The following is a 19,561-nucleotide window of genomic DNA, read 5'->3' as shown; positions in this document are numbered from 1 at the left end:
GTGTTGTAATGGTGTTGTAATGCACCAAAGACTTGACAAAATAAGCACTTCTGAAATTTAAAAGTGACCAGAAGTTAGAAATCACAAAGCAGCTTGTGACTTTGGTTTCAGGAAGTCTCTTGACTTTTGAGGTCTATTTCTAGTGCTCTTAATGAAGATTTCCCTTTTTACAGAGCAGTGCCTGACCTCAATGAGAAAATGCCTCCTTCAAGATGTACCAGAAGGCAGCAAAGGTTTCTACACTCATGGGGAAGGGTGTTTTGTAATCTGCATGATCTGGAACAAAATAAGTGAAAACTACAATCACATGAGGACCAGGTTGACAAAAACAAACAAACAAACAAACAAAAAAATAGAAATATGGACAGCAGAGGTCTCAGGATCAACATAAAGATTTGAAAATAGAAAACCTCAAGCATGAATATACCAATATAAACAAGGGAGTACCGATGGAACAGTAACAAAGGGGAAGATCTCATTACTTTTCAGGGAAATCAGTGCCTCTCTGAAAAACCTGTAAACTAATAAAACATTATTGGAAGCAAAGTGGAGGAACTAGATATCTGTGCAACTCTAGGGCTACAACTGCACAGAGATTATGCAGAATGGCTTTGGTGGGAGGGATATCAAAGATCAACTCATTACAACTTCCCACTGTACAGTGACTCACATAACTGGAGTGCTGCAGTGGACAGATGCTGTATCTTTAGGAAAGCAAAGTCAGGATGCTGAGAAGGAGAAATTGCCCTCTGTGTAAGCCTAGGGCTAGATGATGAGCTATTCTCAAGTTTATGAGTTTAAAGTCTATGTCCCCCAAGTTGCAAAACCTGTAGGAAATAATCAACAGGAGGCCTGCATGAATGAATGAAGAGCTCCTACCAAAATTCAAATCTAAAAACAAAATGTTGGAGAGGTGGAAACAGGCTAAGATCACACAGAAGCAATACAGACTGCCTGAGCATGCAGCTACCTAGTTTCGAAAGCCAAAGCCCTCCTGAAGTGGAATAATCTAGCAAGGTGCTAAGGAACAAGAAAAGTGTATGTAGGTGTATCAGCAGCAAAATGGTGACTTTGTCATGAAAAACACAGGCCTACTGGTCAAATGGAAAGTGACCTAGCAACAAAGGAAAGAGACAAGGTAAGGTACTCAATGACTTTTTCTCCTTGGCCTCTACTGGCAACACTTGCCTTCAGCAATCCCAGGTCCTGAGACAGGTAGAAAAGTCTGGAGCAAGGAAGACTTACCTTTGTTAGTAGAGATTCAAGTTAGGCAACATTTAAGCAAACTGGACGTACTCAAGGCCCTGGGAACTGATAGGATGCAACCACAAGTACTGAGGGAGCTTTCTGATGTCTCTGCAAGGCCAATCTCAATTAACTTTGAAAGGTCATGGCATTTGGGGATATTCCTCAGAACTGAGAAAAACCAAATGTCACTTTGACCTTCAAGAAGGGCAAAGAAGATCTGGGGAAATACATGACGGTCAGCCTCATCTCAGTCCCTGAAAGGGTAATGGAGCAAATACTCTTGGAACCCACTTCCAAGCACGCTAAGAACAAGGAGACCGGTGAAAGAATCAAAAGCAGATCTGAAAATATTGCCAATTCCTAAAACTTTTGTAGTTCAAATTCACTCTACAGGAAGTTAGCTTCTTTTATCTAAGATCTCTGAGAAACGTTCTCTCACTAGACGGTGCTAATTCTCTCTCAAATGCCAGAAAAATCCTTCTGTCACCTTCAAAGAACACATATTTAATCTTATTGTGGCAGACTCTGAAGTTTGGAGTTATTACCTCTTGTTCCTTCTGTAAAACAGTTACTCCACTAAAGCTGTAATTATTTTAAGCGAAAGCCAACTTCAAGAAATCATAGTGTATGGCCCATAAAAATGCACTACTTTGATTTTTTCCTGACTGACTAATGAGATAAGAAGCTACAGTAAAGTTAGTACATACAGGTCATTGCACTATTTCTTCTGGTATTTCTTTTTCCACATCTGCACATCACTGTAATTTACACTGCAACTACTTCTAATACCCCTATTTTTATGTAAAATGAAACACCATTTCTTCTACTTCAAACTGAAAACTTATAAACCATGTAAACTACATATGGGTTATAATGTTGAAATAGCTTTTTAAAATAGAATCCCAAACTTTATAGGAAGTGATTAAGCATTCTGAAAATTTAAGAAATAAATGAAAGCAGCAAGGAAAGTTTAAGTGCTTTCCTGTTCTACTGGAAAATACACTATAGAAAAATCTGGCCTTTTATTATTATGTGCTTCATCATTTTGTTAGCTTTGAAAAATTCAACTGCATGCTTTTTACAGAAGTATTTGCTCCTAAAAATGTAATTTCAAGCTCAAATTGGTTCAGTTGGTGTAGACGTACTTGTCATGGTTTTATCATAAAGCCATTTTATCAGTATTCAACATCATAACATTATGTAAACCACTGGGAGTTAAACAGTTGATGCTTCAGTTCTACGGGCTGCCTATAGTTTCCAGGAACCCTTCTCTGAAGAGAAGAACTACAAATCCCAGAAGACTTCACTGTTCCTTTTCTGTTTAGAGGGAAAGATAAAACTGCACAGGACTCATCAGCCCGTCCGTTCTTTCTCTGCTTGCTTCTATGGTGTAGGTTCTCCAGCCATCACACCTTCAGCATAAGGCCTTCGGTTTTGGACGCTCATTTATTTTATTTAATAGCTTCATTACTAATTATATTGTATTAAACTCTGTTACCTAGAATTCTGTCATTGTATTTAGTAATTATTTTTCTCCCTTAGCTCATTGTCCCTGTCTGGTTTCCACCCTTTTTTTTTCACACTCCTGGGCCATGGGTCTGTGGGTCCCCCAACTCCACTTAGTCACAGAACCAGGCCAAACTGGGCCTGAAACTTTTAACACATCTGTTCAGGAACAACTGAATTTTTCAAAGCTAACAAAATAGAACTCTAAAGCAAAATCAAGAAACTGGTTACAGTAATACATGAGCAAAAAGTACAGTAGGTAAGAGAATTTCCTCTCACAGATTCAACTCAAATATTGATACTCAAAACAAAGGAAACCTATCTGTATAATCTTCTTTCTGAAAAAATCAGCAATTGTTTCAATTTCAGTAACGTAAAAAGAACAAGCAAACAAAAACATACACCAGTTTAGCAGTGAACTGGCTTCACTGAAGCAGTTAAGTTCTGGTACTACATGTGACCAGTGGATATCTGCATTGTGTAACAATCATCTTTTTGCACAAGAAATACTCTTTTCATTATTTCTGTTAACAACCATTACAACAGCAATTCTCTATTACAAAAGCTACAGACCATACGCAGAAGACTGAATAAGGCAAAAGACAATCAGATTTCTATTTTGCTATCTTCAAAATAACACTGTATCTGTGTATCACTGGTTCAAACTTCTAGACAACAGCACAGTTTCTAAATTAACTGCAGTCCTTTAAATAGAGGGAAAAATCAATCTCACTTCACAGAAGTATTCAAGAATACAATAGCATATTTCTGAACATTTCTGTTATGGTTATATATATCCATTATACTGACATAAGCATGTAAATTCATCTTATGAGAAAGCTGATCAAAACATGAGTACCTGAGTCTTAGTTTTCATGCATTTTAGAGGAGTCCCTCCTCCTGATGATACACCTTTTAATTCATCCTTTAACTTGGTAATGCTGTTAGTTAAAATCTCCAGTGTTTTCATGATTTCTGCTTTGTCTTCTGACTTCATGGCTTTATTTTTCTCGAGCTTTGAGATCAGCATCTGTCCAATTTAAACACAGAAAACAACATGGGAATTTTCATTACAGATCTGTTTTCAAGTAACCATTACAACTAATGGAAAAACAGAGTATTATATTTCTTCTGCTATCATAGAATCAACAGAGTTGGAAGGGACCTCTGGAGATTGAGTCCAACCCCCCTACTAAAAGCAGGTTGGTTCCCTACAGCTGGTTGAGCAGGAAAGCATTGAGATGGGTCTTAAATATCTCCAAAGAAGATGATTCCACAACCTCTCCAGGCAACCTGTTCCAATGCTCTGTCAATCTCACAGTAATTAAGTTCTTTCGCATGTTTGCATGGAACTTCTCATTTTAGCTTTTGCCACTTGCCCCTTGTCATATCACTAGGCACCACTGAAAAGAGCCTGGCCACAGCCATTTAACGCCCATGCTTAGGACATTTATTAACACTGACGAGACCACCAGTCTTCTCCAGGCTCAACAGACCTAGGTCTCTATGCCTTTCCTAATACAGCAGATATCCAGGCCCTTATTTCTTTTTGTGGACCTCCGCCGAACTCGTTCTAGATGATCCCTATCTTTTTGAACTGAGCAGCTCAGAACTGGACACAGTATTCCAGATGTGCCCCCACCAGTGCAGATTAGAGGGTGGAGATAATGTCCCTCAACCTGCTAGCCATGCTATAATCTGCAGAATTCAGTAAAGAAAGCTTTTAACATTTTATATTTAGAAATTTAATCTTGGATTAATGGATTTGCTAATGAACATCTTGGCTTTCCATTTTATTTGCTCAAGATACTGAAATTATTTCAATAAAAATATTCAATCTAAATGATGTTTTTGCTTTTTTCCCCTCCCAAGCTTGTGCACAGTCATTTACACTATTCTACATCAACTTATGCACTTGCAAAGTATAGATTTATCTCTCACTTCTCCAAAAAAGTATACATTTTGCACCCAAAACATGAAAACTAAAACTGTATCTAACTGTAGATGCTTGGAGTTGAAATAAGATATGACAAGACAGATTAAAATTCTAAACTTCATGTGATAATATCATTTCAGGTGAAAATATGCTTATTTTACTCTGAAAATAATGTCTCCTATTTCATTATGTTGGCCTATGACATCAGAATCAGCATTCATGGCATAGCAGCAGAGGCTTAACCTTCCCACCAATATTCTTATCTATCCGTCCACACGCTGTTATTATGCTACAAATGGCAGCAGAGGGGCAGTCTGACAAAATAGCATCTGATATGGGAGTGTAGATGAAGCTAAGGTGTGTTACTGAATTCTTACATGTAGAAAAACCCACTGACATTCACTGATGCTTGCTGAACATCTACAGAGGCCAAACAGTGGGTGTGAGTGCAGCGAAGCAGTGGACACATTTCAGCAATGATCAGTAATAGCAGCTGTGAAACAGTGGGTCACCTCCACTGGTACAGATTCTTATGAGCACAGCACACAGGCAGTTCATGGCTGGCAATACTGCATAGCAGTTGTAGTTTCCAAAGAAATAAACAGATGGCATTCCTTTTGGAGCAACCTACAAATATGTCAGTTTTGTGGCTTATTCTAAATTCAAGAGAATATATTTTGCACACCTAAACTGCTGGCCTTCACCAATGCTAACACTTTACCTTTTGTGTTTCAATGTGCTTCTCTAAGATTTCTTGCTTCTTTTTTCTCACATCTTGTTGAAGTCGCAGCGCTTCCTAAGAACATTAAAAAAAATACAGAAGGTTTCTGAATTTTGCAAAATAATTTCAGAAGAATAATATACTATCTCACGATTGTAAAGTGGTAGCTTACAATAACAGGAAAAAATAGCAAGAAACTCAACTCTAGAGGGAGTATTTCAAACTCTACCTTGGAAAACAAAGTGTCACCAAATAAGTGAAGAATCTAATGATCTTTATTTTCATAGCTGTATACTACGTAACTTGAAAGGTAAAATAATATACTACCACAAGAAGTACAACATGCAAGAATTCAAACTTGCAAGGATGGTATCTTGAAAGAAACTGTGATTCTAGCCAATAAATCAAACAACCTCTTCAGTACAGTTCCAGACACAAAAAGTTACCCTCAGAAAAACATCTCATTTGCATCAGGTAAAAACAGAATAGTGATGATGCAATGAGCAAATCAAAATGAATCGAACCTGATTAGTTTGTGACATACTGCACTCAGAAAGAAAAGTAGGAGATTGCCACAGCTGCTGTGTTCAGATCTTAACTAAAGATTCTTGGGAGAAAGCAACTGCTTCTTGCTCTTGGATACAGAACGTAAAATATCTTAGGTACAATGAAAGTAGCAGGAAACTGTAAAGAGTTTTGACAAATAAGATAAAAGAGGAGTGGCAGAAGATGAATTTGCACTTCCAGATCACCAATCAACTACTATCAAACTGCAGTTGATTACCATACACAAAGTGTAAGTGCACAAAAAAGAAATAGTAACAAGGTCTGTATGTGTATTCTCGAATACTGACAAATCCTTCTGCGTGAAATGTTAGTTTTGAAATACAGTGTGCAATCATTTTTCTGCAAGGAAAGGGAAGATAAGACAAGGGGACAAATGTTCAGAAAAACTAGGGAGACAGAAAGCAAGAAGGGAATGAGTCCCACAAAATCATGTTTTTCTACAAGTGCTAGTAAGTATATTATAATGGAAATTTCTGAAGACAGGGAACAGCACAAAAAGAACCAATAATTTGGCATGCCTTCAATGTTTTCTTTCAGAAGAAAAAAAACAAAAACAAACAAACCCAGACTACTGGTGTTATGTTAAATCAATAATTCCATTCCAGGTGTTTTTGTTTTGTTTTTCATGTGTTGTTTTTTGCCATTTTACAAGCACTCAGCACATAGACTCTGATACCGAAAAACATGTTTTGGAGGACACGTATGAAATGAAATCCCCAAATCAGAATTAATTTCTTTCAAGTCTGGACCAATGTCACAACTGACATGCAGCAAGAAACTGCTACTTCAAATTATATTAAACATTAGGCTTATATTTGAATGTAACCTCTTATTTAATTCTTAATATGCAACTTAAAGCCAGTCAGATAAATACTGTCCTACGTCCAGTTTTAATAAAGTATAAGAATAGGAGCTTTACTGGGCTCTGAAAATCCAAAGCAAGCTTAACTAAATTAGAGTGATCCACTTAGGATCAAATTTAAGGCATTTTTGTTGCACTTTCTCTTCAATATCATGCAGAATTAAACAGATGCAGGAGAACTATAATTTGGACAATAAAATGCAGAGTCACATAGTCCTCAGTTCTCAGGTGAATACACAATTGTGACTGCTAAAAGTACAAAACATAACAAGAACAAATGGCCTGTTTAATGAGAATAAAGGTCAGTTCTAGAAAGGCTTAAGAGAGAACACTGACTATACTATAACTGTACTGTACTGCCTTCTCACTCACAATAGACAATCCACACCTCAACATGGAGATTCTGTTTCTGGAAAAAAAGTGTTCCACATTACAAACTATTAAAGTTTTAAATCTGCTTGTACTGCCTGAACATGCACTGAAAAAGTAATAAAACAATAATGAATTTTCTTGACCTCTGGAAAGAAACCATTATAGTAAATTTAATCTTGCAACTAATATTATCTATTCTCAAGATGAATACATATATAGTGGACTACCTCTAGTGGTCACAAGTTCCCAATCTAGGTCCATTTTATAAAGAAGTATATTTAATTTACCTGTTTTTTCTTCTGTGCTTCATTAGAGTCTAGCACGGAAGTGGAAACAACAGGCAAAGATTTCTGTGCTGCCTTCAAAGCAGCAGGGTTGTACACAGTTTTTGTCAAGCCAGTAGAAGTGGATAAAACCTACAGAAGGAAATCATTTTATTTTTCTTTTTTGCCAGTGAATTTCAATTAAAAAAAAATAATACATGACTGTATAGAAAGATATAAGTGTATTTCCTTTTGTCTGTTTTGATGGTACGGAATATAAAAAATTGGTGAAATAATTTTATTTGGAGTTGCTGAAGTTAAACAACTTTCAAAGAGGCAGCATCACATCAAATATATAAGAATTCTGAGTATCAGTTTATAAATTCTTTCCAATGAGATTTCGTTTTAAAATGTAAAAAATTGTACGTACTTGAGCATAATTAAGGAAGCAGGAGACCGAGATTTACTCAATCAATAAACAATTTATTTTCTTTTTATTATTTTTAAGTTCAAAGTACCATTTTATATAGCTGCATTCATTTTCTTGGCAAAATTCAGCAATTGTAAAAACTATGGTCCAAAGCAGATAAAATAGCTCCTTTACATAGGCAGTTTTTGCAAAGAACAGCTTGCACCATCAATATGGGGCAAGACATACAGAGAAGTCTTGTACATTGTACAGCAAAGAAGACACTCCTATGCCTAACTTATTCCTGTATGACATTTGCATAGTTCTCCATGACTTACTGAGAGCACAGCTGTCTGCTTTACAACCTCTCTAGCATTTACTATTTAATTCTCTATAGTACCTGAGGACTGGGAATGTTCTATCTCTTGCAACATCTCCTGAAGTACATTTTGGCCATTGGTCAGTATTAAAAAAAATCCATGATTAAGTGTTGGAGATGATAACAGCACAATCTTGTCTTACTTGATAGCAAATCACAACATTTTCATGAATTAAACTTATATATGTGGACAACTAACAGATGCATGCAGAGTCTATTGGTCACCATGCAATCCATAAAGCAGATACCATGCCCAAGAACAGATGAAACAAAAAGGACAGACAATATTAGAAAGCCAGAAAAGACCAAGAGATCAGAAGAATAACAAGGATGCTTCACATAAAAGACTTTCACATAATTGTGCTATTGATACTATTTCTTCCCCACATATAAGAGTCTTCTAGAGTAGGTAGTGCAGACAGAAAAAGGAAAAAAATAAATAAAAATAATAATAAAAAAATCAAAGCATGTTACAAAAGCTGATATAAAATGATCTAAGCAGGCAACCAAAAGAGAGATGAAATTGTTTTTAAACTTCTTAAAGCACATCAACATATGCACATCCCAACCACGTTGGTTCTCTTACAAAGTAGCTCTGAGACAGGTCAAATTAAAAAGAGCAGACCAAGTAAAGAACAAAAACAGGAACACATTCCTTTCACCCTGAATTCTCTTCATGGCAGAATGAACCACACTTAGCCATCTCCAAAAGTAAGAAGAGATGCTACAGCAGATGTACCTGCATTAACTAATAAAAAAGAGCAAGAAGCGACACATTAACATCTTACGTCTTCTAATGTTACTCAATAGGGAGAACACTGTGAATCTCTACCTAGGTTCATGAACTGCAAACCCTTATTCAGATTTGAAAAGGCCTCACTATAGCTGTTTCATCACACCTCCCTCCTTCCCTTCCCTCCTTGAGAGGCAAAGATACCTACTTTCTTACTGTGAAGTTCTTGTGATTTCCTGCATTCAGTCAGAAGCAGAAAAAGCATCTAGGACATATCTACGTTTCTGACAGCTGTCAATTTCTAATGGTCACAGAGCACTGTTAGAGTAACCTAAGCAAGGCATTCTCTTGCAGAAGGAAAGCAGTAAGTAAAACAAAGTCAAAACAAGTTTTAGAACTCCACTAAAACTGCGAAGGAAACTGTTACTTCACAATCAATCCACTGAACAGCTCAGCAGCTAACCCAAAAGAGCCTAGACTGTAAGATACAGTGGAAAACCCTTTTCTAGCATGAATTTGCTCTTTGTAGAAAGGTGTTTCAGGGTAACTTGGCTCTTAGAAGAGGGAAAAAAGTACTCCCACTCAAACTGAAATAAACTTCCCATTTCTAAAGTATGTATATAGCATCTGTGTAGAATGTTGTTCTTTGCAACAAATTTAGGTCAACAAGAATGCAACAGAGTACAGCCAAGAAGCAACGATCTTGCTTTAGGTGGAATGTTTAGGTGGAATGCTTAGCTTGACTTGGCACAAATTGAAAAGACATCAGTATTTAAAACTAAACATTGACTGTTGTTACATTTGTGTGCAAAACATAGAACTGTATCTTTGTAGTTAAGTTTACTATCAGCATTAACAGATAAACTGAAAGAGGGAAAAATGCAGTGGATGCTTCACTCATTGCAGGTCAAGCCAATTCAGAATAGAAAAGATACATAACTAGACACAGGAATCTTGTTACTGGGTAGAACTCGCTTGCCTCCAAATGCTGTCTCAAATGAACATTATCAATAATGGGGAAGCCCATGCCCTAAGGTGCTAAATAGGTCTAGAAAGCAGCATTATCAACTTTACTATGACAGAAGCAAACTCCAGCAACATTAATAACTGTTCTGAAAATTGCTACCACTGGGCAAAATATGTAACTCATAACTATTGTTTAGGTGCAGCTCTCACACCTTACCTCTCTTAGTCCTTTCTGCAATGATTATTTTTTAAAAGTACTGCAAATAGTAAGATCAAGTAAGACAGTAAATGTCTACAGCATCAGCTTTTAGGGAACACACAATTTTGTGACAGCTTCTGTCCTAGTATGTTTACTTACCCTCAGGCAATCTGAGATTCTGTATATTATATTGCTTAATACTAACCTTGAACAAATAATTTTACTCACATTTCTGAAATAAACTGAGTATTATCACAAAGGTTTTCATTATGGAAATAATTATGTTGGAGTTGAATGCAAGAGGAAGGCAACACAAGATATTCTCTTACCTTTTCAGTTGCTGGAGTAACTGGCTTTGACACAAAACCCAGTCTATCCTTCACAGACAATTTAGTCATATTCTAAGAAAACAACAGAAAAGTTAACCTTCAAATATGTTTATGAATACAATAATTTGTGATTTCCTGTATAATCTTGAATGTTAGGAATTTAGAAAAAACAGATTTACTAATTAAAGTAAGACGTCTAAACAACAACAAATTAATACCACCATGCTCTTGAAAAATGAATTTGCTAACAGAGCACTCCCTGCAGATGCCCTTCTAAGTACATTTCAGTTTCTGTGTTTTTATGCTGCTATTTGCAGGCATCATTTGCAGGAAACTGGGGTTTGAATTTAAATTCACAAATTCAAACCTGCTGAAAAAAAAGTGCAGTATTCTTCCTTTTCAGAAGGAAAACCGATATACTGGCATAGTGCTATTTATGATACTTCCATCAAAATTTAAAAGCTATTTCATACATGAGTAACATATCAGATTCTGCCACGATTCGTACTGGTACTACAGCTTTCCTCATCCTTAAGGGTGATGTACAGATACTGAAAATACTTTCAGAAGACCATCTGTATCATGGCTTTAGTTTAACAGATAAGAAATTAAAGGATAGCTTTTAAGTTCTAAGATAGAAATTAACTTCCATTTGAAATCTGAAGACTGAACTTTAATATAATATTAATAAAATATTTTTAGTCTTGTTTTTTAAACCACGGTACTTTGTTTTAACATAACTTGGTTAAGAAAGCCAAACAGCAGTGCACTGAGGAAAAACTGAGATATGGAAACATTGCTCAATCAAAATATGTGCACTTATAAGCACTCAATGCCCATTTACACTGTATGAGTAACTTCTGCTGACAGATTTACTTGCATTTATTTATACACTATGAAACTATTACAGAAATGCAGAAAGGCATGCGCCTGATTTTTATTTTTTTTTTTGGATGGATCTTACATACCTGACTGACTTCTGTATTGGCACTCTGTGCTTCAGCAGGTTCAATATTACTTGCAGGTACCGGACCTAATCGTTCCTTGACTGATTGTTTCACTACTGGTAAACTCGGTTGTTGAACTAAGGGTTGTATTACCTGTAACACCCCCCCATCCCAAAAAGAACACATTGTAATATTAGTAACAAAACACTGCTTCATAAGCAGTCCAACAAACATATAGAATTCCTGCAACAGCATTTAGATTTACAGTTTTTCCTACCAATCAACAGCTTTCCACCTGAGAGCAAACATAAAAACATCAGGAGATTAGGCACATTGTACTGACTAAAGCATACACAGCTGTAACATTTACTTGGCACAAGTAGCTCACAATAGCATTTCTGTTAATCACATCTATTTTGACTATCTTAAGGTCCACATTAGAACTGGGTAAAAAGTGACCTAATGTGATTCTCTTCACAAATCTATTTTCTCAGCTACCTATGGAAAGGCAAAACACAAACTTGTGTCAAAAAGATTCTCACTTTTTACACTGATACATCATTCTTATCTTCTAAGAGGATGACCAGAAGACTAGTAGGACTGAAGAAAGAGAACAGAGCAGCTGATCTTTGAACATACCACGGTCATACCCTGACAGCTAACGTCTTTTAATTTGACAAAAATGTAAGTTGAATACATAAGACAAAAAATAACAACAACAACAAAAAAAAAACCTCGTGCTTCTGACCTAAAGTTTCTGATCCTAAAAGAACAACCATCCAGAGATCACTTAATCCATTCCTCCACTACAGGGCAAAGTCAGCTATAACTGAAGTACTTTAAAAAAAGAGAACCTGAACTAACTGTAGCTATGATCAATTAAAAATTTAAATAACAAGTTAATGTTCACCCCACAAAAAATCTTAAGAATTAAATAATAATAATAATAATAATAATAATAATAATAATAATAATAATAATAATAATAATAATAATAATAATAATAATAATAGTATGTTTATTCATTCAACGATTTGATATTTTTTTTATTCTGGTGTACAAGAACATGAAAGTTCTACATTTAAATTTATAATTTCCTGTTTCCCCATTTTTTGTCACTGACCACATGCCTCCATCTCCCTCGCTAGACTTTGAATTGTAGTTTCTTGACACAGAATGTGACCAGATATCTGGAGGAACTATGACAAACCATCAAGGTTTACATGTCTAAGGCAATGCACTGGGAAACTAGTTACTTGACTAAAAAATCCTAACAATACTTATAGCTGCATATTTGTGATCTTACAAAAACGTTACAAATATTTTATTTAACATAAAGAACCAAATATTTGGTTTTCAATACATGTAACACTGTAAGTTGGGTGACATTATCAGCAAATAAACTGATGGCAGTAATTTCTCAAGCTATCCTATTTGAGAGAGCTTGCCGTACTCACATAAGTGATGTACTGCACTGCCCTCTTCTGGCTAATCGTATGTAAGGAAAGCTTGGAAAATAAGATTCTTGAGTTACACAGCAACAGATAAAGTAACAAAGATATTTATAAATGAGAACCCAAGCTCAAACATAAAAGATGTCATTGGAGAGACAGTGAGGTGGGTCCTCACCCCATAGAAGTACTTTTAGTATGCAGTACATTTGTTACAAAACAAGGGGACAGAAGAAACTGTTACGTACAATGCCCTATAGCAGGACTGCTCTGGAAAACTGGATGATGATGATGATGACATACGCCATCAAGAAAAAAAGAAGGATCTAAAAATCTAACTTCTACCACCTGTCTTAGACTCACCGGAAGAAAAAATAAAGAAAAGCCTACATTAGCTAAAGTCAAAACATTATTCAGACATCAAGCCTCATTTGCATAAGATGATACCATAGCAGTGTTCTCCTTCAGTAAGACAAGGGTTTTCTTTCAGTACTTTCCAGTCATATCCCTGAACATTCTGTCTGAATTCCAAGAAATAATTAAAGAGTGATTTTGGAAATGAATGAGACACCAAGTATTCTGTATTTTAAAAGTATTTGCCTTACTCTTCCTAAAAACATTTAAAAATAATGTTTAGAAGTAATTATTTTAGATAAAATTTTAGTCAGAACACACTTAGATCCTCTACCTTTTGTGCAGTAGTTTGGATTTGTGGTGCACTTCCTTCTCGATGCCAGTAAACTTTGATAAAACGATTATTTAATACTGCTTCTGTACTTGATATTGCTTTCTTGGCTTCCTCATGTGTGGCAAACTGAATAAGGGCACCTTCTGGATCACCCTGATATGCAACCTAAGCATTAAAAGAATAGAAGAACAAAAAACTTACAGCACACAGAATTTTTGTTGCTGTCACAATTACTACAAAATCCATAGTTACAGAAACTCCACAGAAGTTTACAATTTAAACCTAACATAGGTCACCAGATGAGCATTTTCCATTCAGGATTCTGTTCGAAACTTCTGGTGTTGAGAAGAAACCTTTAGATTATCCTAATAAACTTTAATACAGTTAAGTAACAAATTTCAGCACTCAAGCAGAATTTCTAAATGCAAATATATGTAACTGTTTGAAAGATGAGGAAGAATCACTGGAATCCAGATTACTGATGTGAACAAACACAGTGTCATTGTTAATATCAGAGCTAAACAAAGTTCAATTTAGTTTTCCTCTTTTGGAAATGAACATTATTATCTCAGATACCTTCAAAGAACAAAATCACAACTTCCAGAAGACAAGCACAGCTCACAATACCTGTCTCTCCACCCCCACTTTTTCACATTCTCCTTCCCTCCCTCTTCCTCTCATTCCTTTCCTTACAGAACCATAATACCTGCCACTACACACTTATTTGCTGATAAATATTCATTCAGTCATTCAATAGTTTAAGAGCAATTAAGAGAGATTTCAGTTCCCTACATGTTCAGATGGGCACAGGAAGTTCACCCTCTATTGTATCAGTGTACACAAAAATACTGCATTACAGGTCTTCATTTAATCTTTCACTGCAAGCAGGGAAGCATACATGAAAGCATTAGTGTCTGAAACTTCTTGTTGATAAAGAAACATGATGAAAGATCAGGCTGAGTAGTTTAGAGATTAGGCATGAAATACTGACATTACACACAGCCTACAATATGTAACATCAAAGTTCTTTCCATCTCCTCTGCATCTTTCTCTAATTTTTTGCTTATTTATGTTAATAAATGTCAGCTTAAAAAAAGAAACAAAATGTGAGTCACTCAGATACATTGGAAAGTAACCATCACGGATAAAACACCACAATTATGAGACTAGAAACCAATTGTAACAAGGGGATTGTTATCTCGATGAGAAATACAGGTTCCCTATAGTTAAAATTAACCTCAAAAAATGAAGTTTACACTACATCCATACTTACGGAAAAGGATGAAGGAAAAAACATTCCAAAAATTTTAAATGTTTTATATAAATTATTTTAGAAGTCTCATCAGTGAGGAGAGAACGAAACCTTGTTAAAACCTAAATAAGAACTAGAACATTTCACTTCAAACTCATCAATAATAATTTCATTAAAACAGGGAGATTAGATTTAAGAAACATGTTAGGAAAATAAAAAGAGCAGTTTCAGGAAATTAGTTACAAAACACTTGGCATTCTTCTTTTAGTAATTACTGCCAGCATTAAGCCAAAGCAGACATGTCTTCTCTTTGTTGACTCCTACCTGCAAGTTGACCAAGTTTCCAAATTTACTGAAGTGCTCATTAAGTTTGCTGATATTGTTAAGTTCTGGAGGAACTTTCCTCAATTCAAGTTTTGTGTTTTCATTTCCAAACTGTACCTTCTTCTGGAAACCTGGGCTATTTGTTCTGTTAAAATTTTGCCTGCAACAAATAAGAAACAAGCCAGAAATTCACAGTAAGCTACTGAATACAATGTAAAATGTTACATGCTTACACTGGATTGCATGTGTCACACAAACAGTTTGGCAGATGCATAAAAATCAAATCCCATACAATTTTAGAAAAGTGTAGAAGGGTACAGTACACAGGCCTCTGTACTAAGCATCTGGATAGGGAGCTAGGAGATATGGTTTAGTGGTTTTCTGTAGGTATGGTAAAGGGAGGACGATTGGATTAGATGATCTTGTAGGTTCTTTCCAACCTTGTGATTCTATTCTACTTGCATTTTTGCTCACTCATACTCTCACCATACCTCACCACAAAAATCTCTAAGATAATTCATTATATTTTGATTGAGCCAGTAGCTATTAACTATGCCACGGTAACTCTCTCCAAATGCTGCTGCTTCTCAAGTTATTCCCCCTGAAACTCATCACAAATTCCTAATATTTCCAGGCTCTCCTCAAACACAGTAATGTCTTAAAATCTCTTCAGACATTTTATCCCAGGTGTATCTGGTCACTGAGCACCACATTCCACATTTTATGTCAGTAACATACCTGGCAACTCAATCCAAAATAGCAAAAAATAAAACTAAAAACTAAATCCAGACATCTCCAGTAAGTATCGCACTGCAAGGCTCCATATCTTACATCAATTCAGCTTTCAGAGAGCAAATTTAATTCAAAGCAAACCTAGCTATCTCTGTAGCTTCTCTGAGAGATGACAGCCAATTACTGTCCTCTATTGTATGATTTATTTTAATATAGCCAGCCTACTCACACTTTAACTTGCTTGCAATTTATGTAATTTATATGTATAATATATATATAATATATATCATAATACAACTATATAATTATATATACGTATAATCTACATAACATTTCAGAATGCAGAAAGGATCTCCACTGAACTGCAACTATTAAGCCAACCTTGTGTTAATGACCACTTACTTGTCAAACCAAGTCTTCTTTGTAGGAACCCCACCATCTCCTGCACCAATTGTTCTTTTCCTGGATTCAGCATCTACCACTATTCTCATACTGCTTTTATTAGGAGGTTTTTCTGTAAACAGATAAAAACGTTAATCTTTCTATTTTCTGTTTGCATTGAAAAAACACAACTGATCCTTGTTCAAAAACTGCATCAAATCATGACTGCAGTCTAATCTTCTTAATCTTAACTGTTAATAGATGCTAAAAACATCTAACAGCTTTCACTTTGTCACATTAACATCATATAAACAGAAAATAAAAGAAAGGTGACATCTGCCTCCATTCATAATGTCCCATACAGGATCCTGAGGTATGCACCATTTTTGCTAACATCTCCATTCTTCTATTAAATGGCACACACAAAAATGTTTTTGATAGAAAACATAGGACACTCCAGAACCCTGACAACTAGGAACAAGACCATGGGGTAGGGAAGGATGTGCCTCTTTCTGAAGAACAGGAACCATACAAAGAGGCGATCCTTACTGAAAGTGTATCAATAAAAAACGAAGATTAAATACAAATACATACTGATGTGATTAAACCCACATTCAAAACAACTGTTTTCATTTTCATTATCTTCCTTTCTCATTTTGTATGCTGCTACTTCTTTCCCAGGGCCACAGGAACTATTAGTTTAAGATGACTGACTGTCCTCTACCAGATAAAAATGACTACCTTGCTTCTACAGAAAAAAAAAGGAAGATTCTATTACAAAAACATTTTCTATATGAAAGATGTGGGAAGAGACTCGTTATTATGCCTAAGTGTATATATGTAGGATATTATAGTAATAGATTTCATTTTATCTGCGAAAAAACAATAAGCAAAATTCCTTGTCTAATGAAACTCCTCTTACCTATAAAAGATAGTTAAAAATGAACCATTTTCCAGTACTAGATTCTCTGAAAAGTTCTTCAATTTACATTAATGTAAGAAATCTAGCTAAACAATTATAGCTTTGAGAGCATACCTCTGGGTGGTAGATCCATATCACCTGATGTGAGTCCTATCAAATTTGGTCTTTGAGCATGTACTCTATGTCTATACATAGGTCTGGAAGTGTTTGTTATACTTGGAGCTTCTGGATTATAGCCATCTGTGTCGTACGTTTCTGGTAACAAATAAATTGTCTAATTAAAATAAACTGCAGTTAAAAAAAAAAAAAAGTTTGCAAATATTATATTTCAACTAATTACAAGAAACAGTTAAAATGCAAAGTCTGTTGTATAACAACTATCTTAAAAAAATACCATGCCAAGTTATCACAATGAAAACACTATTCCATAGACAAGATTTACATTTTACATGCATTTTTTTTCCATTTCTGTCTTGGACTAAAGTAGGGGAAAAAAAGTGTTAAATAACAGTCACAGTCTTAAAATGATACAATGATCTCAAACTATAAAATTATCTCTAAACACACTACAATATGAATCAATGTTATTCTATTTAGCAAACCTTGTGGGCAAAGCCTCAGTACTACACCTGCTGTAAAAAGAGAGGGTGGAGCAGGAGGCGGCTGGTGATGAATACCCGTTGTAACAACAGTAGGAACTGAGCTAGTTGCTGAATTTGGGGGAGCATCCATGCCAGCAGGCTGCAGAGGAGGAAGAGGAGGGGGTGGTCCTGAGGAAAAGAAAAACAATGTATTAGTGTATTATTCTCTAGACTTATTTTACACTCAAACTCACATGGAAATTGATCTGAAATGTTCTTAAGATTATTAAAACAAACAAACAAACACCATTAATTCCTATGAAACCATTTTCACTGGCAGAAGGCTCGTAACTCAGATCACAGACAAAAGCATCTCAACACTCAAAATATTTCCAATCTAGCAGCTGTTTGTTTCCAGGATTTTCTCTTCTTCTCTAATACCAGGTTTTTTTATACAATTCCACCAAGTAAACTCAAGGAGTTGAGTTTTGCTATGCCATGCCATGCTTTTGCTTAGACACAACTGAAATATTGTTTCTTATTCAAGATTCACACTTTATATGCAAATTATACAACTGACACTGCAACGACTGCCATAAAGAAGCAATACTGGGAACACGGTACAGTTTATTAAAAACATAACTAACATTCTTAAAACAACTTTTAGCACTGCATGCTTTTGATTATTTTTTTTTTCCTGAACTACCTGTTACAGGTGGAAGGCTAGGTGGTAAAGGGCCTGGTGGTGGTACTGGAGGTCTAAGGTTAACAGGAGGAGGACTCAGAATTGGTGGAGGGGGAGGAAGTCCAGGAGGAGGTGGTCCTTCGACAACAGGGGGTTGTGCTGGAAAAGGCAGAATGCCAGGAAGATTCACATCTTCTACCACTACTGGATCGCTTCCATGATCAAAAGGGCACATATCTCCTCTCATACAGAAACCCTTTTCTGAAACATCAAAAACAAAAATAATTTTTAGCATTTAAGAGCTTTATGTTCAGCTTCAGAAAAAGTTACAGAACACAGAAATCGAAAAGTTATAAGAAAAATATTCATCCCACATAGGGCCAACTGCAAAACGTAAAACTGAAGACAGGAGAAGAAGCACACTGTAATTAGCTAGCCAGTAAATATTAGAGGGTGGCTATAACACAGCTTCCCAACAAAGTATTATTTGCTTCACACACAAAAACTGGAAATACCAAGCTGCTATATAGATGATCTTTTAAAGACACAATGTTTCAGTCATGCTTGGAGGTGTTACTTTAAGAGGTATATCTGTCTGCACATTCTGACCCTTTCCCAGAATCCTGTAGAGCTGTAGACTATACCACAACACTTTGCAGCTCAGCTTAAATTAGAAGAAAACTTCAAAACAACTAATTTTACAACTAGGTGTTTCCAACAGTTAGACCTGCAAACCTGAGACTTTAGCCACATATTTTTCTTTTTAAAAACTGTTATTCTAATCAGAGTTCTTGATACAAACTCACCTAGACCTTAGACTTGCGATATACAACAGAAAAAAAAAAAGCCTCAGAAAAATACATTATTGGGAAATCTTATTAAAAATACTCAATTTTAAGAAATATCTAATCTGTAAAAAACAGTTTAATGTAAGTCTAAGAAGCTACAACTCCTGAGTCTTCTAGTAAATTAATCCCTCTTAGACAGGATGGAGTAAAATCAAAAATTGATGACATCCGTGAGTTTCTAATTATCCCCCAAACAATCAAGTATAATTTTTGGCTTAAACATAAGATAAAACAAGAAAACTGGGTAAAAGTCCACTAGT

At 35.6% G+C, this 19,561-nt stretch overlaps 1 protein-coding gene across 1 annotated transcript in view; it reads right to left on the bottom strand.

The window, feature by feature from the left end:
- RBM26 (RNA binding motif protein 26) overlaps nucleotides 1-19,561 on the bottom strand; it is a 53,807-nt gene that overhangs the window by 9,694 nt on the left and 24,552 nt on the right. The window contains exons 13-17 of the mRNA XM_015851592.2: nucleotides 11,459-11,590; nucleotides 10,491-10,562; nucleotides 7,500-7,628; nucleotides 5,412-5,486; nucleotides 3,614-3,784 (exon numbers count right to left, since the gene is read on the bottom strand). Of these exons, the coding sequence (XP_015707078.2) occupies nucleotides 3,614-3,784; nucleotides 5,412-5,486; nucleotides 7,500-7,628; nucleotides 10,491-10,562; nucleotides 11,459-11,590 (579 nt within the window). The remainder of the gene's footprint in view (nucleotides 1-3,613; nucleotides 3,785-5,411; nucleotides 5,487-7,499; nucleotides 7,629-10,490; nucleotides 10,563-11,458; nucleotides 11,591-19,561) is intronic.

This window comes from Coturnix japonica, chromosome 1 (genome assembly GCF_001577835.2).
Source record: "Coturnix japonica isolate 7356 chromosome 1, Coturnix japonica 2.1, whole genome shotgun sequence".
Lineage (NCBI taxonomy): Eukaryota > Metazoa > Chordata > Aves > Galliformes > Phasianidae > Coturnix > Coturnix japonica.
Note: the sequence above shows the minus strand (reverse complement) of the source record. Positions and strands in the feature narration are given on the sequence as shown.